The sequence below is a fragment of the Anthonomus grandis genome, chromosome 8 (assembly GCF_022605725.1).
Source record: "Anthonomus grandis grandis chromosome 8, icAntGran1.3, whole genome shotgun sequence".
Lineage (NCBI taxonomy): Eukaryota > Metazoa > Arthropoda > Insecta > Coleoptera > Curculionidae > Anthonomus > Anthonomus grandis.
In genome coordinates this window covers 6,325,745-6,348,865 of record NC_065553.1, presented here as the reverse complement: position 1 = coordinate 6,348,865, position 23,121 = coordinate 6,325,745, and the positions used below count along the sequence as shown (strand labels likewise).

Sequence of the window (23,121 nt, the reverse complement as noted above, 5' to 3'; positions counted from 1 at the left end):
CCCCGAAAAGGGGTCGGGTTAAGTTAAATGGACGTCTTAAAACCGATTTTTTTTTTTGAAAATTCTTACATAGAATGTTCAGTGTGGCAAAAATATTCATCAAAAAGTAAGGATGGTTGAAAAAATACAAAATTTTGGAAATTATGAAGATTGTTCGACTTACGTTAAATACGTAATTACTGCTGGCTTACACAAGAATTTTTTTAGCTTTGACGTTGCTTTAATTTAAAGATATATACAGTGGCGGCCAGCTAATTAAAAACGACACAAAATTTAATTTTTTTGGAAAACCATTTTATGCAGTTTTACGAATGATATTTATTTATAAGGGTTAGACATATTAAATACATTCTACCATAAATCAATAGTAATCTATTCAAAAATCTAGGGAAAAAAATGTTTACAAAATTAATGGACAACAAATTAAAAACGAATTCAATATTTTAATTTTACACCAAAAAAAATCAGTATTTGGTAGGATATCCTTTAGCTTCTTTTATTGCTAGACATCTGCATAGATTCTATTAAAGTTTGACAGCAAGTAATTGGGATGGAATACCAAGCTTCTTGAACACCTTTCACTAGTTCGTCCATGTTTTTAAATTGCTTTGGCTGAATTATTCTTTTAAGATCATTCCACAGATTCTCTATCGGGTTGAGGTCTGGACTACACGAGGGCCATTCAATTACATCAACGACGTTTTGTTCAAACCACCTTTTTACTGAACGTGCTGTATGCTTGGGGTCATTATCCTGTTGAAATTTCCAGGTAATAGGTAATTTTTCTTCTGCATATGGAAGCATCACATTTTCAAATATAGATTTGTATTTCTCCTGATTCATAATTCCATCTATTTTATAAATTGGTCCAACTCCATACCATGACATGCAGCCCCACATCATGATTGAACCACCTCCATGTTTAACAGTTAATTTTGTGAATCTTGGATTTAATTCCTCACCAGGTGGTCTTCGTACGTAAGTATGACCATGCGATCCGATGCGATTAAAGTCTGCCCAACCAATCTGTAGCTAAGCGGTATCGGTGCGGGGAACGTGGTTGTAGATTAGACCCGCCTCATTTCATTCATGAAATGGCCAGTGACGTGCGAAATTTTATAAACCGATTACACAGATTTGAATGTATTAAATATTAAAAAAATATGGTTTGGTTTTAATTTTGAAATAGGTATTTGTAGGTAAGATATTAATTTGGAAATTAAGGTCTTCTAAAATATTTTATTTGTAAATATGTAATAAAAAAATGACAGACAAGATTAGGGAAGTTTGAGATAAAAGTAAAGTAAAGAAAACACAAAATTTGTAATACACCTACTTAGCTTATTCACTTAAAATAAGAGTGCCGTACTCGATGCCTGGATATCGCGAGGGAAAGAGCACGGCAGATAATCCGAATTATGCTGTTTAAACATTGAATTTACTACATAATATGTATAATTTAAATTATTATTTAAATAAGTATAATCAATTTGTACCTGTTGAAGATATATTGCTAACCACTCCAGTAACAGTCTCACTCTGCCAGCATTTTTTAAACGTTAGGTCATTGTCTATCTAAGTTTCATCTAAATAGACAATATTGCGACCTTCGGCTCGGCGTTTTTTTTATTTCTCTTAGGTATTTATACCTTAAAGATGTTATTTTTTGAAAATTTTCTTCTTCTGGCAATTTTTGCAACAGCTTTCTGGTAGTAGGCACAACTTTAAACCCATATAAAATCGATTTATTAGGTGTTTAACTATTTGAAAATGAAAGTTGTCGTCTTGTTCCACCTTCGTCATTCGCGGTCTTCTTTTGCCGGGACTAGAAAGCATTTTGTTGGGGTCCGTCCGCATTCTTTCTTCATCTTCTTTGTAAATTTTTTTCACCATTGAAATGCTTACGCCAGTATATTGAGATACTCTTTCAAGTTTGCGCTTTACTGGTAGATTAACTAAGTTATTAGTAGCTTCTTCATCGCAAACCCTAAAAATTTGTACAAGAAGTATATAATCCTGATATTCGATTTTTTTTAGTCGTCGTTCCGATTCATATTACTTATATTTATAGACATTTTATATTCAAAATAACCAACATTAACTTTAAATCTTTTTTGTTTGTAAAGCAATCGAGCTTGGTTTTATTTTATTGAATATGATTTTTATTTATTACAACATTAGGTACATAATTTTTGAAATTTAGTGTCGCATAAATTATGATTTTATTTTAATGTTTTTTTTTCATAACTGTGCTTAGGCTTTATAATTCTCTTATTATCATTTTACTTACCTATAAACATTCGCAATCACTTCCCTTGCCTGGCTATGAATAAAGTTATTCATTTTAACGTAAATAACACAAAAACTGTTAAAAATTATGAACTTTAACAACAAAGAAACAAATAACACAAAACAACAACAAAACAGCAACAACAATAATAGCAAATAAACTAAACTATGCTACACTACTCAAAAGTCATAGATCAGAAATCAAGTAGGTACCTAAAAATACAACAATAAAAACAGTTTAATAGCTCAAAAGTATTAACATACGCCGCCGCCACTGAATCCGCAAGAAATCGATATTATTCCGAAAATTACACAAAACCTGGTAGGATGCGATCCAATAAGATAGAGAAAGACAGAGAGCTGCATAAAAATAATAAATTAATGGCCGCGATGTCATCAACCAATCACCTGTCCCCAAACAGCGAGATGCTTCCGCGAAAGCACGACGTTGCCGGCTTTGTAAGTTTTATTAGGAATTTCGGATAAATCTTAGTCAATATTGGATTTTATAATATGCAAAACATTAGCAAATAGAACTAAAAAATATGGTTTAAACTGCATTACATTATTTATTATCTTTTTTATGATTAAATAGCTTAATTTTACCATTATATTTACTTTTTATTCAATACTATTTCATTTTTGCAGTAAGACGTGACAACGCTTCAAAATGTCGCCCGCATTCTTTTCGTAGACACAGATCCGATGGTCAAACTGTAAGTTTTGTTTCATCCGACCAAAGTATATTTTTCCATTGGGTAAGAGTCCAACTCAAATGATCGCGTGCGAACTGCGATCGGAGTTTACGATTCTTCTTTGAGACCAGTGGCTTCTTTCGGGAAACTCTTCCAAATAGTTGAAACTCATTAAGTCGGCGGCGAATTGTTCTTACTGATGGCTTCGGATCGTTTTGTGCATACATTTCACGTCTGATATCTACTGCTGTTAAATGGGGCGACTTTTTTACTAAACGTACCATAATTTTATCCTCTCTTGCGGTTGTTATTCTAGGCCTTTTCTTCCTAGGTACATTTCTAACCGTGCCGTGATATAATGTTTTATAATGTTTAATAGCATTATGAACCATAAATTTGGAACATTTTAGCATTGCTGCAACTTTACTGTATGAATGCCCTTCTTGAATCAAATTTAAAATTACTTGTCTTTTTTCAGGGTCACAACTCTTTTTTTTACCCATAACGTTTGTTTTATATTGACCTTGTATTACTTAAGTGAGACACCAACTAAATGATAAATAAATGCTACACATTCATATTCGACAAAAATTGATAAAAAAAACAAAAGATGAATCGTTTTTATTTAGCTGTCCAAGGTATTTCTAAATTGTTAAAATATCAGATTCCAAATCTGTTTCAAATCCAAATATTTATGCATGTGCAAGCTTAACATGAAGTGATAAAAACATTTATGTGCAAATAGAAAATATACCGTATGATTTTAGCATAAAATATTAAAAATTGTATCTTTTTTAATTTGCTGGCCGCCACTGTATATGAAAGACTGAGAAGCCAAGGGGTATAAGTGTACCGAATTCAGTTTTGAGAAAACTCAAATTAAAGTTAATTTGTCAAGATTAAATGCAGACAAAGCTATGGTTATTAAAAAAAAATTAAAAATTAATTATTAAAAAAAGCATTATTTTGTTTGCAAAGCCTACTTAAAAATATGTCAATAAAATAGGAATATCGCATTTATGCTTGCATCTCATAGAAAAAATGTGACATGTGATACATCGTTGAATTTGTAATAAAAAATTGAATCAGATACAGGGTATACTTTTTTCTTTCCATAATAAAAGTAAAATTGATTATGGTTTCTCGACAACGAAACGTCGGATACAAAATTTTAAAACGCCATCACGTAGCTCTTAAAAAGTGCCAATGAAAAAGTGTTGTTAGTTTTTTTATATCTTTTAAAATAAGGTCAGAAAAAAATAAAATCAATTTTCGCAAATTTCCGTTTTTCCCTATATCTCGGCAGGCCATGAAAATTTTTGAATTTTCTCAACGGCATTTAAATACGCAACTTTTTTCTAATGTAACCTAGGCTGTAACGTCAATAGGTACTGAGATCCCCATTGTTAGGATCCTTATCTTGGACACCCTGCATACACTTACTCCAAAGATATTATACTATAGGAACCAAATAAAAAAAATTACATTTATTTAAATGAATTAACGTTCTTGCCGCGTGACGGTGCAGTACCTGTTTGTCAAAACAATGATCCAGGAAAGTAAAACACAGATAATATTAGTTAATAACGCAAAAGTAAGTAGAACCGCGATAAACTAAGAAGCTTTACGTTTTTATTTGCTAAATACTTGCAAACAATCAAGGTGTTTATAAAAACCTTTAGCAAATGCCAGCCTTGCTCGATCCGATGCGAAGGGCTCGAAGGTATAATACCCACTCTTCAATGTCGCCAGTGTCTCTGTTTATACCATCATGAGTGTATAGGGCTCACCTCCGATCTGGAGTTCCCGTACGTATGCAAGGTGAGAACACCAATAACCACATGCATTGAAAATAGCACATAATAAATTTAATTCTAGAACTGTCATGAACAAAGCCAGACCCCAGTAAGCGCAGACATCGCCAGTCCGCCCCCATTAACCCCAATAAATACCCTTAAAGCGACCGCGACGTCTCCCGTCAATGTCCCGCCCCCTCCAAAACTTCACCGCATTCCCAGACCCGATTCGCTCGACCCCATTCCCATTTTGACTCCCGCGATTGATGTGCCGACAACATCTAGAGATTCTCCTCCCCTTGCTGTTACCAGTCCTATTGGGTCTCCTCCGATCATATCTCCACCCCCTTTAACTCCGAAATCTTTGGGATCTCCTACGAGGTCTCTTGTGGGGTCCGTGACCTCTTGGTTACCCCAAAATGTAAAACTAGTCGGCACATCGGAAGTATCTCAAACTCCCAGGCCTCAATACGTGGAGTATATTGGCGGCAAGAAGTATCTAGTTATTCCCAAGCATAATGTAATGGCGGTGTCTTCGAGTGGGGCTCCGGAAGCCCCAAACACGCCTCCGATAACTCGTCCGACGAGTCCTAAGGAGGCGGCACCTTCGGAGGTGAAGAAGGAGCCGATGTCCCCAGCGGGAGGCAGCGATGAAGCAATGGAAGGCACAAGAGAAAATATTGAGGAAGAGTGAGTGATGGTATATTGTGATATTAACAGAAAAGAGAGTAATATATTTTTGTTTACGTTTTCAGGCTTTCTTTTCTTTACCGAATTCTTTCCTGTCCCAGTTTTTTCTTTTTGTTTTTTACAGGTTTTTATTTCAAACTTTCATTGGGGTCTGACTAACGCGCTTTCTGGTTCCTACTAGAACGTATGAATTTTTGGCATTTTTTCCTTAAAATTCTCCTCTATTTTTTTTTTGCTTTAGTACTCCCAGAGAGCCCGCTTTTGCCCGCTTACCTTTTTGACTTTCCACAAGCCTGAAAATGCCAAACAAATTTATATTATTAATTTGTATGTCTAGTAGGAGCCATTTGTTACTGTAGTTAATTTTTCCGTTTCTTTCAAAGTAGGCAGGTGTGACAAATGAGTCAAAAACTATATAAGGAGTTCCAGTTTCGAAAGCGGAAACTTGAAATGGCAGATAGAAAACCTCAAAAAATAATATAGAACTCGTAATGTAAACTATGTTCGAAAAATGTGTCGTTACAAAAATACAGAATGAAAGTTTTAATTAAAATATTTAAATTTGATGATATTTTTAAAACTAGTTCAGATATTTAATTGAAATTTGGTACCTTTCGATAAGTACCAAAGATACATTTTCTTATGAAAAAAAATCTATGTTGCTTCTCCCAGTAGCATGTGTATGGACACATCTTCGCACAATTCTAATGAAAAAAATGGTGCGCCACTGGTTTTTGTAGTATTCAAAATAATAACGAAAAATTGCCTTTGAGCCTGAATCCACATTGGTTCAATCCACATTACGGATACGTGAGGCTGTCAAGCATATCTGTGATTTTTAGTCCATCCCCTAGAGATATATGAGTATCCGTAAAATGACATTATATTTTTACTCGTGTTTTTGGTGTTTATGGCTTTGACTTTCCACAATTGCTTTAACTGATTTTTATGCCTTGATTGTAAAGGGATTCTCGGATCATATAGAGGTTTTCTGGCTTGAAATGAATGAAATCAACTTTTCCACTCAAATCTTGGCCATCGCCTGTTGAAACTACAAAATAAATAAAAAAAAAGGGAAAGTACTTGGAAACATTGGTGTTCCAAATAATTTTGGCACTGACTATTAATGAAAAATGCACAATAGCCGCATTTAAAATACGTACAGTCCGGGGTCCCAACCCACATTCGACATACAAAATTACAACTAGCAAAACTAATTAATCAAACAAAACAAAGGATTTATCTAGAAATTACAGAATTCCACGCAATAAATGTTTTGGTAAAAATTCAAAAATAACATTAAAAACCAAATAGCACAACGGACGCAAAAAACAGAATGAAGTTCGAATTAAGGTCGGGGCACACATATCCGTACCGAGACCGCACCGTGCCCGCAGCGCAGCTCGGCCGTGTCTCGGTGCGTTATCTCCTAAAACACACATCTCCGACACACGGCCGCATCCCGCATCGCATTGGACGGTCACGACGCACTTCAAAGTATTCAGTTTGGATCGAAAGTTAATTGGGTTTGGTACATTAAATTTATTTCAAAGAAAAATGTTCTCGAAATTTGGTAATAGTGAATTAGCAATGCTAGCTATTGCATTGGAGGAAGAGGAAGAAAACAAAGTCAGAAATAAAAAGAAAAATTTGAGAAGAAAATGGATACACGGTGCTTGGAAAGCAATAACTACAGAAGGAGAATTCAGCACACTATTTCCTCATCTGATGAATGACGAGACAAAATTCTATCAGTACTTTAGAATGACACAATCCACGTTTCATAAGCTACTGAAAAAATTGGAAAAAAAACCTTTTATGTTCAATTCCAAAGAAATTTTATTCCACACTCTGTCCTTATAATCTGTATTCCTATATTTTTCATTTTTTTGATCATACAGTGATGGAAACTTCCTGACTTCCTCTATTAACCTTTCAATTTCCATTTTGAATAGCTATATTTTATTGCTTGTTCGAGATCGTACAACGCGCGTCACCGTTGAAAATTAAACAAAACTATTCCCACTCGTCACGGATGCGGTGCGTGCTACATGCTCGGGCACGGTGCGCTGATGCTAAGACTTCGCCATATGATTACTATAGTGTTGTTGACAACCGAGACATGGCCGAGCTGCGCTGCGGGCACGGTGCGTCCTCGGTACGGATTTGTGTGCCCCGACCTTAAACCAACTTCTATCTGTGTTTTCCTTCACGTAGGTACGTGAAACCTTTCGAGTCTCTCATTGGCTGATAGCAATCACGTGGTTTCAACGGATCCGTAATTACGTACCAATGTGGATTCAGGCTTTGGTACGTAATTACGGATCCAGAGTTTTTCTACTGACTTAAAAAAAAAATAAACAAAAATAACATAAAAAAATTAATTAAAACTAGTGACTTTCAACAACAATAAGAAAATGAAAGAAACTTAAACGGAAGTTTACAAAAATTGCTCAAAAATATAGTCCACCCATTTCAATACATTTTTGATATCTTCTGACTAACGCATGTATTGCTGTTGACTTTCATGACGATTTTGCCGCATCTCACTTTAGCCTTGCTGAATTCTTAGAATTAAATTTTCCCTTGTAAATATAGGATTTGCATAAACTTTATCTTTAATGGTACCTCCATATGTAATAGTCTAGCGGATTAAGATCCGGTCACCTGGGTGGCCACGCTACTGATCCAATACCATCAACAAGTTTATTATTTAAGTCATTTCTCCCCAGTTAGCCGAACATTTGTATTTAGCCATTCTTGCACATCTAATCCAAAATGTGGAGGAGCTCTTTTCAATTAAATTTAACTTTTATGCCATAAATTAATGGATTAATCGTTATTAAGAAACTCCACAAACAGTTCAATCTTGGAGGCAGGAAATGTGGACCATAAACATTGCGCCCAACCACACGTCTGCCAAAAATTCATTTTGAAATGATCTTGGCATAATTTCTCTGGGATTGTGATATGTTCAAATATGAATATTATCCAAGGCTTTGCGGGAGCTATACCTTGGATTATTAAGCCTATTATCAAGTACGAAGTATATGATTATTTAGATTATTATTTCAACGGTTTTCTATTTTGTTCATTATTACCACACAGGTCAAAGTTCCGAAAATTCTACGAGTTTGTAATAAAAACGCGTGCATCTGAAATTCTTCTATTAGGGTGCTTCCGCATTTCTGTCACAAAATCTGTAGCAAAAATGAATATTTGCGTATTCGATGTTATAGAAAACAATATTAAAATAATAATTGTTTTAAAAATAAATGACCTTATTTGAATTTGAACATTCAAAAAACTATCATAATAAAATGCAAAAATACTGACACTAATCTTTTTTGTTTCATGGACTACTCCAAAATTTGAAGAAAAAAAATATAGGTCCAATTGCCTAATGAATTTAAGCAAAAAACGTATTAAATTTTAAAAAATTTGGTCATTTTATGTTGTAAACTAAGCGAAGACTTCAAAATAAAATCAGTGACGAAGAATTTTTTTCAATAAAATTGTGAGAAGATACGACGCGTGCCACTGATGGAAGTAAAATAATAATTTTTGCGTAAAGAGGTGCATCTTCATTATCTAACCAAATGTGTCACATTGCATTTAAATATTTAAAGTAGTTTTATAAATACTTTGACACACTGTATCTTTGTAACGCGCAACATTTTTCGAATACAGTTTACAATACAAACTGATATTATTTTGAGGTTTTCAATCTGACATTTAAGTTTCCGCTTTCGAAACTGAACCACCCTGCATATTTGAATTAACAATTTTATCTTTGTTTAATATGTCTAGATGAATCTAGATTTTAATAAACTTTGATATATAACATGCCCAAGATAAGGAGGGCCAATACAGAGACCTTCATAACCATGAGAGAAAACCAACTTTCTCTATAAATAAGAAGAATTTAGTATCATCAAAAATAAAAATTTTTGTTTGTTTTTTTTTAGGATTTTTTCGGAAATCACAATTTTTAAATATTTTGTTAAACGACCTTCCACCCTATATATATATATTTTTTTTTAATTTATCGAATAACACAAAAACGAACAATATATTAAAAAAAAGTTTTATTTGGACTGTCATTCTATATAGTTATTTATGAACCCATGAATTTCGGATGATGTAATCCAAATATCACGTGAGTGTATTAAGGTGAAATTCATTAACTGAATTAGAGGTACAGTGATCAAGTTTTGCCATAGCTTTAACCATTTTCTCTGTCTAAAACTTGCGGGAAGGTGTTTATGTGACAAATGTACTGTCTCCGCCAAAGCTTAGCCAAATTTAAATATAATATTGCTTCTATAAAGAAGATTTCGCATTATTTTTATTACCTACTATTCTAGGTCCAGCGGAGTCAAGCCTATAGAACCTACCCCGCCTACGCCCTCGAAACCCAAAAAGAAGCCTCCAATCAACCTGAAAAGTATATCAAACATAAATACAGCAGTAAAGCTGTCAGACAGCGAGAAAAACGAGACGAGCTTCATGGAGAACTACTTGCAGAATTTGTCATTCGGGTATAACACGTTGCTTTACGTGTTCCAGTATTTGAAGGTTCAAGACCTTCTTAAAGCAGGTAAAGGCTACTTATTGTTTACTAATGCTTACATTTGAATAATTTTGATTGCCTGTCAAAACCATTTAAGTACATGTTTACAATATTGGACAAAATTTAACTTTTTTAAGTGGCTTATTATTCGATCAGTCTTTTTTTTCTGAACTCTCGAAAGGAGGAAAATTAAATAATTAATTATTAATTACAAATAAGGTAATTCTTAAAAATACATTTGATAAAAAATGTACATAAACAATACTACTGTCTGGCTTCGCTTTCCTCTAGATTTTCCATTATGGTTTTAATAAAATGCTAAGGGATTTTTGAATTAATTTTCGAGGCAGGGGCTATGTAAATTACCTCCTTAAAGCTAGGACAGACACACGACATCATAATGATAAATGCTGAATAAGCTAGAGACTTTATTATTAACTGGTTGATGTGTCCTGTGATGATCCTTTAACAAACCAAATACATTTCGAGCTTAGATTGAAAACCTATTTTGTCATCTTTATCTTTATTACAAATACTCATACTTCAAGTTATAGTCAATCTCTTAAATATTTGTAGGCATGTGGACGAATAGTTTAGAGAATCGATCACAAAATTACGTATGTACTACTTGAATTTTTATAATTTGCCTTTGCAGTTGTAAGCAATGCTAATTATTCACAAATGAACATAAAGCACGCACTATGTTGTTATCATCAAGATTTCGAAAATTTTTTAGGATATTTGACAGAAAATCAAACACACGTTTAATTTTATTAATATCACTTGATGATTTGACAGAATTGGGAATAGCATTGTTATTAAAATCACAATTGGCTGTCATTATCGGTATATTTTCTTCTAAAGGTAGCTTAATAACATACAACAACTATATAACATTCATTTATGGCATTACATATTGATGTTAAAATACATACTGACTCGCTATACAAAAATGTATCAATCGTCAGGTTATAATTAATAACAATTACCCAAGTAACGCGTGAGCCAGATTTATATTCAATTTTAAAAATTGTTAATTTTTCACCATCTTGACACAAAATGTTAATAAGGCAATCTTTTGGACGCTTAAATGAAGCAAACTTGACAACAAACAAGAACACTTTTGAGGGATAGTTAATCTAAACATTAGGTCCAAAAACAAGCACGAAAAACATACAAATAGTTGATCAAAAAAATTTACCGCATTACAACGTATATTGACGGTTGTATAAGCATTGTTTTTGACAAGTGCACGAACGAGGCAGTAGAAATCGAATAACAAAACAATTTTATAATATCCCTATTAAGAATGGTTTTTGCATTTTTAAATGTTGCTAAACTTTCGTACACATCTAATTTTCGATTGTTGTTAACAAAGTGGCCAGCATTCAAAACATGTTCAGCCAAACTTGACTTTTCAACTCTTCCATATTTCACATGAGCTTTAAATCTAACAATATATGATCTTCTTGTTTGTCCTATGTACTTTTTTTTACAATCGTTCCCGGACGTTTCATTGGTCGCCATTCAATGTTTTGGGTTTCTTAAAAGATTTCTTAACTTGGCTGAACTTTAATAGATCATTCTTAGACCTAAGTCCTTAAAAACTCTATCAAAGCCTCTCATCAAGATCGGATCATATTATGGTATTGTAACGAAAGTTTGCTTATTTTCATCTTTTTGAAATGTTATAGAGTTTTTAATATTAACTTTAAACTTGTGTTTTCTAATCAGCTTATTAGAAATTTGTTAGTACGTAAATGAAATGAGACCAAATAATGTATCAAACAATGAACGATGCATGAGCCATTTTATGTTGAAAACAATGGTATAGTTATTAGTTATGTACCTAAAAGTATTTGTTTCTTTTTTATAAATATAGAATTCTAACCGATTATATTTTTTGTTGACAAGAGTATCTAAGAATGAAAGTTGGTTATTTGTTTCTCGTTAGAAGGTAAACATATCTCGTAGAAAATATTGGAGTGTATTTTTTGCATTTAACTCATAACATAACAAGTTGTTCATGATACGAATTGTTGCATTGAAAAATATTTTTTGACATACAACATTTTGTTAATTTAATTATTTCTCGTATATTATCGAAACCATTACTTTCCTTAAAAGTTTAATCAGGTATAGGAATATTAGGTTGGGAATAAAGAAGATATATATCTTCACATAAAATTAAATTATTGACCCTTTAAATAAACTGTTGACTATTTTTTACTGAAAAACATTCATAAGGTAATTTCAATGTCTCAAATGGTTTTTACCAAAAACTTTTAATGTTGTAAGTTGGAGATTCTATAGTGGAGTTAATTGGTTTCATTTTATTGCCAGATCTATGGACTTATAGTAAACGTATAATCAGTAGAAATCGAGTTATATTTATTTATGATATAAATGAATTACTAACAATAAATCATAAAAAGAGGAAAATGGTTTTTTGTAAAAAAAGTTTTGGATATTGAAAGACTTTTTATCGCAAATTTGCGACATATAGAGTTTTTTTGGGATCACCTCAATAACGCGTTTTTCTATCGTTCCTATTTGCTAAGTTTAAACGTTTATTTATGATAACAAGTGATTTTATTCAAATTTAATCCCATTTGAGTTTTAAGATCCCAATAAAATAGAGTGATGGTCAATCACACTATTTTACATTATTTTTAGGAAAAACAACACACTTTAAACAAATTGTTGCTTCAACTATGGCATTTAGGTTCCATTAAAAAAAATTGTTTTTTTATAAAACTTTCGGTTTATTGAGTGTTAAGATCACGTTCAAATTTTACTTTAGTGCCATGATTCCCAATTACTTTATGGTATTTAGATTCAGTTTAGAACAATAATTTTTTTTATTTCTTGATATATTGAGAATTAAGATCATAATATTGGTAACCAATTCCGCTTGTTTGCGATACCTTTCCGTCCCACACTAGACCGCCAAAATAATACTAGTAGTTTAAAATATGGAGAAGCGTTGTGCACAAGTTTATTTAAATAAATTATCGTAAAATAAAATTAAAAATGTTTTTGTTGCTATAATTTTGTCCAATAGTGTAGATATCAGAACAGTGCTATAAAAATTATATATAACTATATCGGTATTTTACTTATCTTGAAAATTGCTGAATGGGGTTTTAATATTACTTTTATATTAGGTTGTGTGTGTACGATGTGGCGTGACATCGCCAGTCATCCGATCTTGTGGCGAACGGTGAGAATGAAGAATTCACAGGTGCACAGTTTTGAAGGTTTGGCGAACACCCTCAAGAAACACGGCACCGTCCACTTGGATTTGAGGAAAATGCTGTTGCCAAACAGCGGCGACGACATCTGGCCGGAGTTTTCCCAAGCGATAGCCAGGGTGGATAGTTTGAGAAAGATTGAATTGTGCAGGTAAGATTACTTTATTTTCCAAGGCTTAGTATATAATTAATATATCCGTGGCATATTTTGAGGCGCTTTTAAATAGCTGTGAATTTACCAAAATATTGGTTACAATAATCATTTGTCAATTTTTCCTTGTTTAAATAATGTAAAAGAAATAATATTGTCATTGTTACTCGTATAAATTAAAAAAGAATGATGATGACTGATAATAAAACCCTTTTTTTACTCATTAAGTTCTCAATTTTTGTTCACAGTTGATTGAGTACTTGAAACTTTCTTCTACACTGATGAGTGAATCATCAATTATGAGAGTAACAAGATGATTCCTAAAATGAGTGCTCTAACTCAAATTAGACAAGATCAAAGAGTGTTTATCACTCTTGTTTTACTTATTGTATTATGCTTTGCGTAAAATAATAAATAATAATAAGTGATCTTACTCAGCTTTTAATTATTTTAGATTATAGACGGCATTTTTTATCACAACCCGTGACATACATGTAAAAAAATTTAGCCCCATGTTTTACCATGTAAAATCCTATGGTCCACTGTTTTTATCTCTTAGTAACAAACTAAATATTTGTGTTTATCCTGTTAGAGGACTGGATCATTCTGAACGACTTAATAGATTTCAAGTCGATTCTTTACAAACAAGAAAAGATCAAGTAGCATTGAATTTTTTATTCAAAATTTTACACAATCAAATAGACTGAAGTGAAATAATGTATATTGTTTTTAGATTTACCACTAGATCTTCGTTAACTTCTTATTGCAATCGTCCCAGATGTAATATGTTTATTAAAGTCCCATTTTTCCAAAAGTTAAAAATTAGTAATAGTAGAACTTTAATTTTGACTATTTACAGGTTACCTGCAGGCTTGGCAAAAACATTTTTTGATAAATACTGAAGCGCCCACAAAAAATCTAATTGTATAATTACATTAGGGGACTTCAATATTGACTTTTACTGTAAGTTAATTGAAGTAATGTTGTTTCTCAATTGCAATGGTTTGCGGCCGACGATCTACATCCATTGACAATATTATAATATCCAAAAATATTAATAAATTTGAATCGGGTGTAATAAAAATGGATCTCGAATTATTTTTTGTGTATTTTTTTTACGTGCACGTACGTAGACGAGGCTAAGTTTCCAGATTTTTTCAAGTTATCCAATTCGGTGTCGGACTATAGGCCTATATCTGTAGTACCTATCGTAAGTGAAATCTTCGAAATCCTAATAACAAATAGAATATCCTATTTTTTTTTAAATTATTTACTGGATACTTCACGGTTTGGTTTTCGTAAAGGCCGTTCTACAAGCAGGCAGTAAGTAAGATTGTGGAGTACATAGTCGGGGGCGTGGATATGTGAACTTTATGTTATATGATCTCTCCAGGGCCTTCGGCTGTGTCTCCCATAGTTTTCTTATAGAAAAAATCGATACGGCATAAGAGGCGTTTCTCTTCAATTGGTCAAATCTTATCTTTTCCCGCGAAAATAGTGTGTTAGTCGCGGTGATTCTGTCTCTCAGGTTGGTGGGATTAACAGCGGGGTTCTTTAGGGTTCTGTCCTGGTCCTCACCTGCTGTTCATCATATATATTAACAATTGGTTCAAATTTCCAGCACCTAATAAGTGTAAAGCATTTGCAGACGATAATTCGATTTCGTGCAAAAACAAAGGCAATAATTTACTAAAAGATTTAAGCTGCCAAGCCATGGGTAACGTAGACAAATGGTTTACTCAAAACTGTCTTAAATTAAACCGTAAAAAATCGCAAAACTTTATTGTTCAAGCGAACGTCACTCCAAATTTGAGTCTAAAAGTGTTGCGCTACTGGGCATCATGCTGGACACGTCACATAAATATGTTATTCGTAATTGCCGAAATCGACCACTGCCCGAAATTTTTACCCACAACGCGTTGTGAGTTTGAACATTTACCCACCATGCGATGAGAGACTTTTTTTCGAGCACTGCGTAAACCTAAATTGCCAAAACGCGTTGTGAATAATTTACTTTGCCCACTTTGCGTTGTGGCTATTAAGCGTTACCCAGGATCCGTTGAGAGGTAAGTGGTCGGTATCAGTCTGCGACAGGTATCTATTAAACTAGTTTAGGGTAAGCCCCGACATTCCCAGAATTAGAGCTCTGTTGAGAGAGCAAATGTGATAACCTGGACAAATATGGTAGCCTGGATTTTAGACAATAATAGTACAAATTGGACAAAGGGTCTTAAAATTATTGAAAGTACCAAAAACCGCAGTTTCCACACAGGTATAAAACGAACAATTGCTAAGCTATGTTTTGACCTTGATAGAAAAATAGGCTCTTAGATTCGTGTTTGGACACTGGTCTAGTAAATTAAATTACGATCGAAGAACGACTTGAGGAACATTTAAATATCGCAAAAGAGTCCCTAGAAGCTAATCCTGTACCTGAATCTGATGTTAGAAAAAAAGAAAAAAAAAAGAACAGGGAATAGAAAACGAAGCCCAGTTTGATATGGAAACCGAATCAAATTCGAAACAGAAACTAATCAAAATGATGGAAGACTGGAAGTTAAAAATATTAAGACCAATTGTTGTATATTTGTGATTGTATGTACCTCCCACGTAACAGAGATAGTGGAGGCCACGAATCAATTCATATGGATTGTGCAATTGACTTAGATTTGCCATGTGCTTGCTTTGGGGTAATAAAAGGTCAACTAATAGCGAGAGAAAAGCATCAAATTGCAAAAGGGGGCTTGAATAACAAGCTGGTAAAATGCTTAACCACAAAGCAAATTTCCACCAGTTAATGTAAGTCACAACCTTTATTTTATTAAACTACCAAACTGGTATGTTTAATAAAACATTAAAATAATAAAACAAAGGTAAATCGCGGGCGTTTGGTACGGGTTTTACCTTTAGTACCAGTACGGGTTTGGGGGGGTTGAACAAAGGTAAACTCCTAAAATGTTTTATCTGTAGTTGTGGGAAAAGCTAATCAAGGTTTGTACATTTTGGGAACCAAGATGGGAGATTAAAACGATTGTGCAGTAGGAATGAATTTCAGTTATCAACTATATTTTTATCGTTATCTGAAATTGCTGAAGAATCCACTATTAATATACGGCAAGAAGCTATGTTATCTTCTGGCTAAGCAAAGATTTAACTCGTTTTTAAGGAATGTGGAAATAAGTCATGTGTGTGTGTAAAATTAAATTTATTATGTAATTCTAAATGCTATAATGTAATTATGTTATAGGTAGCTTTAATAATCAACCTTTAAATAAGTTTCTTTTATTTCATTGTTTTATTAAAAACTTGTTCTGGGTAAAGCAAACGAACAGAACGCGATGTGGGTAAAATAGAGACTATTCGTTTTGTGGGTAACTTAAATTTCCCCACAACACGTCCTGGTCAATTAGATTCACTCAGTTCTCAAAAAAAATATCTTCCGTGTTGTTGTGGATAAATTTGTATACCCCGAACGCGTTGTGAGTAAATATTTCGGGTAGTGACCGATTTCGGCAATTGCGAATAACAAATTCACTAAAAAGAAAACTTTCTTCAGTGGTATACTTAATTCATAAACTAAAATGTATTATTCACGATAAATTCTTAATGGATTCATATTACTTTTTATTTCACTCACATATTTCATATGTCGTTGCGTTATGGGAAAGCTCTACCTATTCAGTTGACATTTTCCATTTACAGAAAGAAGTAATTAGGGTTATATTTAATATGGACTATAGAGGGACTACTGTCAAATTTTCACAACTGTAGCGCAAGATAAGCAAATTTAATAAGTCATATTTTTAAAAGGCTAGAAAAATCTATAAAAAAATCGCCAAGACTAGATATTTACAATAAGATTCCAGTTAATGTTAAAATCTCTATAATAATAAATTTAAGCACTTGTTGGAAGGAATTTTTGTCCCAACTAAATACTACAGGGTTATAATAATACTTGAATACCTTTGCAAAAATACATAGTTACAGGCATCGTGTATATTTTATAATTCTTGTTATTTGTTAGTTTTGGAAATTTCATGTATATTGTATAATGTATATTTTGAAACTTTTTTTTTACGACTTACAACAATTGTACCTATTTACAAAACGTAGTCAATAAAATGATTCTGATTGTAGGTGCCCCGCGTCAGTAGTGGAACAACTGGCTACCACCAACCCTTTCCTAGAAGTGATTAATGCCGTGACGATAAAATGCGAAAGCATGAACCTGGACCCGTTAAAATCCCTGCGGTGCATAAGGGAATTGAGAATAAAATCAACGACGGGCCTGAACATAAACTCAATTAATTCACTAAAGGAATTAGTCACGTTAAAGATCCTCTCGATAACTTCTATTAATGATTTACATAAATTTGACTTGAGCGTGATCGCGGAGCTGAAGAATTTAGAGTCACTCGATTTAGGCGAGTGCAGCGATTTTCCCAAAGATTTTGGACAAGACATTTTAATGAAGTTGGACAAGTTGGAAAAATTAAGGCTGGAGAAGGTTTGTCACCTGATTGTTCAATTGAACGGGAAAGTAATTTTTAAATAAATGTTTTTAGGGCCAAGGTAATTGTCATACGTTCGAAATACTCGACGCCGTGAAAAACATGAAGAATCTGGAGCAGCTGGAATTGGTGAATTTCGATGTGAAAACCGGATTTGATAAGGCGATCGGAGGCTGTCGAAACATTAAGAAGTTGATGATTATTCCGACGTATATTTCGCAGAGCGCTACGACAAACAATATGGTTTTGTCGGGGGTATTAAGGCTGCAAGGTAAGTGGTAATTTATGAATATTATCTATTATGATTTCAGGGTAATGTATCTGTTGAATTTTAGTAAGCATTAACTTAAAGCGATAAAATTTTGACGTTAAATGGATCGCGTTATGCATAACTTGACCCATCGCCAAAATAAGAATTTGTATATACGTGAATTTTTGTTTAAAATCTAAAAAAGGGATATTCGTTAAAATCAATTTTTTTATGTATATGAGCCCTAACAACTATATGTTGGAACAAGCAGTTATTTTGAAATAAAATGCCCATTTAGCGAAAATATTTTATTAAATTTTTTTTTTAATCATAAATAATTTGAAATGAACAAGCTTTTTTATAATGTTTAATATTGTTTTTATAATTTATTTATATATTTTAAGTTATTTAGTATTTAATTACTTGGTAAATAATTGAAAAATGCTGACAACTAAATATTGGAACAAGTGAGTTTTAAAAAGGGAAAATACAAATTAGTAAGGCGTAACGTCGCCCTTAGCTTGAATAACAGCCTTAACTCTATGAGGCATTGTACCAACTAGACCTTCACAAAATTCAGGGGTGAAACTATTCCATATTTCCTGTAAGTACGCTGCGGACTATTTCTTAGGCGTTGCTTCATTTTGTGCCAAAGTGTTTCGATTGGATTGAGATCCGGGCTGCTAGAGGGGTGTGACAAAACTTTAATATTATGTTCCCCCATCCATTTTTTGGTAGATTTAGCAGTATGACATGAGGCACCGTCCTGTTGAAAGATAAAATCTCCAGATGGATATAAATTTGCTGCACTTGGTAAAAGCGAATGTTCGAGAATGTCTTGATATTGTTCTGCATTTACTATGCCATCAATAAAGTGTAACGTTCCCAACCCTTTAGCTGACATACAACCCCACACCATGATGCCCTGTGGAAACTTTACAGTCCTTTTAAGACAATCCTTATGGAATGCTTCTGTTTTGTCCCGAATAACACGCTTTCGATAATCTCCGACACAGACATCAAATTTGCTTTCGTCGCTATAAATAACTAATAACTCCAATTTTCTTTGGTCCACGAGAGTTTTGATTTGGCCCAAATGTAACGATTCCTTTTTTGAGTCTCCGTTAACAATGGTTTTTCTTTGGCCTAGACGAAAAAATGAGAAAAATGAAAATAATGTAGCACAGAACAGCCTATTAAACATACCTTATAAAAACTAAGACCTCACTATCTCTATTCCACCTGGCAGTTACTTCTCGTAAAGTATTTCTTCTTCCCGACTTACCAATTTTAATCAAGTTCCTTAGATTTCTTTGAGAAACAACTTTTGGACGTTCTGAACTTTTGCCGCGAACACCAATACTGGCAGTTTCACCATATTTTTTAATTATATTAAATATAGTAGTTGTTGCAACATTTAATTCACTGGAGATTTTTCGCATTGTTTTCCCTTTATGGTACTGCCGGATAATAATTTCTCGCAGTTTTAGATCAGTAGGTTTTCCACGAGCCATTAGTGTATTTTACTCGTAATAAAAATGACAGTAATTGATTATTAATGGTCAAGTGACGCATCAACATTTTTATTGTTGACAAAGCACTACTTACTTTTGTTTATTCAAAGCCATCTTCGCGTCACGCTAATAAAACTGGAAAAATTTGAGCAAAAGCAACCCATGTTCCAACATTTAGTTGTCAACATTTTTTGATTATCAAACAATTAAATAAATATTATTTAACATCAAAATTTTATTAAACCTTAAAAATAATTCTCTAAAACATAAAAAATGTTATTAATTTATTATTTTTAAATAAAAAAAAATGAATTAAAAGAATTACGGTAAACTGGAATTTTATTCGTAAAATGACTACTTGTTCCAATATATAGTTATTAGGGCTCGTACTATAAATTAACATTTTTAAATAAGTTCCTATAAATAAAATCAGAACAGTAGTTTTATTACAAAAAATATCATTAACATTTTTAGCTTTTGATAATTCGCTAAGAGTCAATTTAGGTGTCAAGTTACGCTAAACTTTAGGTTAAATTAATCAACTTAAGACACCCTTTAATGGTATTTAAGATAAAATTGTTGAGACCAAAAAATGTAGTTCTAGCTCTAAAAACCTTTTAGCTCCATCAACTGACAGTTTCGGTTTTTGACTTACATGATATTAAAACGGGTAGTGCATATTTTTACATTTATCTCGAAGGTATAAGGAAAAAAGTTTCCAATGAAGATTGCTAATTAATAGAAAAAAAAATATATATATTTTTTTAATTTCTTCTTTGACTGATATCCGGGACAAAACAAAAATCACACAACCGTGAGAATGTTGGCTTCATTAACTGAAATAGAGAGGTTTGAGACACTAATTAACTATTTCGTGATCATTAATTTCTCCCCTATGACACGAACTAGTTTATACAGTTAAACAATACATGGAACCTTAGAACATTGAAAGGCCAGAATTAGTAAACAACAACTTTGTTTGAGTTCAACATGTACACTCATTGTGTGTTTTGGTTGTTTTCTTGACAAACATATTCATCGATTCTCTGTTGTCAAGTTTACACGCATTTTCAAAAGAGGACATTTTCAGCTTTATATCAACACATATGATAATGTTAATTTAACTTATTGATGTTAGATTTCGGATTAAAAATAAAAATTAGAAATAGATGTATGTTATTTTAAGCGCAGAAATAACATCTTTAAAGCAAAAAAAATATTAAATTTTTTAACCCTAAAACTAAAAAAATTCAAATGGGAACACCGCAGGCAAAAGCTGATGTCCTCTTGTGACACACCTTGTGTTTACATTCGGCGTTTGTAAAGTTTTGTGTTTTTTCATTAGTTATTGATTTAAAAAGGAAAAAAGTTGATTCATTTCAGTGTTTTTGTGAATTCTTATGATAGTAAAAACTTGTGCCGTTTGTGCTGCATCATGGGAAAAAGGTAATTTAAGCCGATATTTTCACAAATAAATACCGATATTGTCGTAACATCGTATCAAGGAACAACCTGACGACGGTTGGGTTGGGTTGGTTTGAGTTAAACGTAGAATAATAAAAACTTATTAAGAATTCTATAATAAATATAAAATATTTAATTTCCATAAAAATGCTTTTATTAGATAAGTACGTTCACTCTAATGAAGTACGTTAAAAAACGCATAAAAAGTTCATAAATGGTAATATTTTTTATAATTTAAAGCATAATCTATTAATAATAAATATTTATTATGTAAATATTTTTTGACGATGGAATCAACAATGCAACGCCGTTGCGATGTTGTTGCATTTTTTTCTAATATACCTTATCTACATTCATTTAATGTTCACTGCTCTATAGAGTATTTTATCATATTTTATTTAAAATAATGCTTCATATTTTTATAAAATAGGAACAGTTGTATATTGTTTTGTGTCTGTCAAAATAACTGATAAATTTTTATGATATTATAAAATGTGGTTTTTCCATTTCTACATAAGCACTTGGCATCATTTCATCAGAGATATTGCAAGCCAACAAACTGCTCATAGTTTCATGACAATGCTAATTCTAGCCTTTCAATATTATTAAGCATCGAACACTTTTTATGAAAGTCAGCAATACAAGTTTACTGTGAAATAGAAAATAATAATATTATCATTAAAGTTAGTCCTATGGTTGGAATCTTTGATGTGACACTCAAATTACGAGACAGTTTTACCACTTAATTCCGCTCTATTAGTTACGTTATTAGCATATAAGGCCATTTGTAAGTAGTTTTAGTTTAGTTTTAACCTTCTCCCGAAGATGCTAACATCGTTAGCAAAACACGTCTTCTCGACATGAGTAAAAATAAAGGGTTTTGGTTATACTCTATTTCAGAAGTGTATAGAGCAATAAACTGGGGAATTCCGTTCTGTTTGGCTACATTTCGTGGTAGTTCATAGGCGCAGGTACTTATAATATTTATGAATTTAATTTTCACGGATTAAATGCCTTTATTTTGAAAGAGATTAAATACTAAATAAATACTTTTAATCCTTTTGTATAGGTACCTATCTTTTAACGCTTTGTAACATGCAAAAATGAGGTCAGGTAATATATACAGACTATAAATACTTTTAAATCATATTTTAAACGTTAGTAGTCACTGCTACGCTGTAGTGTAATCACAATATTATTATCCCAATATTTAAAAAATGGAGGTATTCAGTCCAACGAAAAGATGTACTAAAAATTCTCCACTATCGCTGAGTGAAAAAGTTATTATTTTAAATGTACATGATTGCATAAAACACGATTACCCTAGTTTTACTGTGCAAGAAATTGTTGAAAAATGTTCTCGAATGAGTGGAATTGGAAAGTCCACCATTTTCAAATTGTTGCGGGAAAGAAAAGTAGCAGGTCAAGTGGAATCTCCCAAGCAAAAGCCAGGACGACCTACAAAAGTCCTTGATGAAAATGCTAAATGTATAATTCGAAGAAAAGTTCACTCTTTTTATTTTAAAAAGGAAATACCCACCCTAGACAAAATTTTAATGGAGCTTGGCCGAGATGACAGTATTCCGTTGATAAGTAGAAAACTTTTATGGAAAACTTTAAAAAATATGGATTTTGCCTGGGAAAAGCATAACCGCAAAGCACTTTTACTGGAGAGCGACGAAATTGTTTGTTGGAGACGACAATACTTCAGAAGTATCAAGCAGTACCGCAGGGAGCAAAAGAAAGTTTTTTATCTTGATGAGACGTGGATTAACGAAGGTTATATAGTCCAAAAAATGTGGCAAGACAAAAATATAACCAGTGCTCGCCAAGCTTTCATAGAAGGCCTGTCTACGGGTATTAAAGTACCTTCGGGAAAAGGAAAAAGACTTATAATCACACATATTGGAAGCGAAGAGGGATTTTTAAAAGAA

General features: G+C 32.7%; 1 protein-coding gene across 1 annotated transcript in view; it reads left to right on the top strand.

Annotated features, from left to right (window-relative positions):
• Positions 1-23,121, top strand: part of LOC126739294 (proteoglycan 4-like) — a 40,698-nt gene that overhangs the window by 12,817 nt on the left and 4,760 nt on the right. The window contains exons 6-11 of the mRNA XM_050444914.1: positions 4,667-4,805; positions 4,863-5,470; positions 9,838-10,070; positions 13,211-13,448; positions 17,586-17,955; positions 18,014-18,230. Of these exons, the coding sequence (XP_050300871.1) occupies positions 4,667-4,805; positions 4,863-5,470; positions 9,838-10,070; positions 13,211-13,448; positions 17,586-17,955; positions 18,014-18,230 (1,805 nt within the window). The remainder of the gene's footprint in view (positions 1-4,666; positions 4,806-4,862; positions 5,471-9,837; positions 10,071-13,210; positions 13,449-17,585; positions 17,956-18,013; positions 18,231-23,121) is intronic.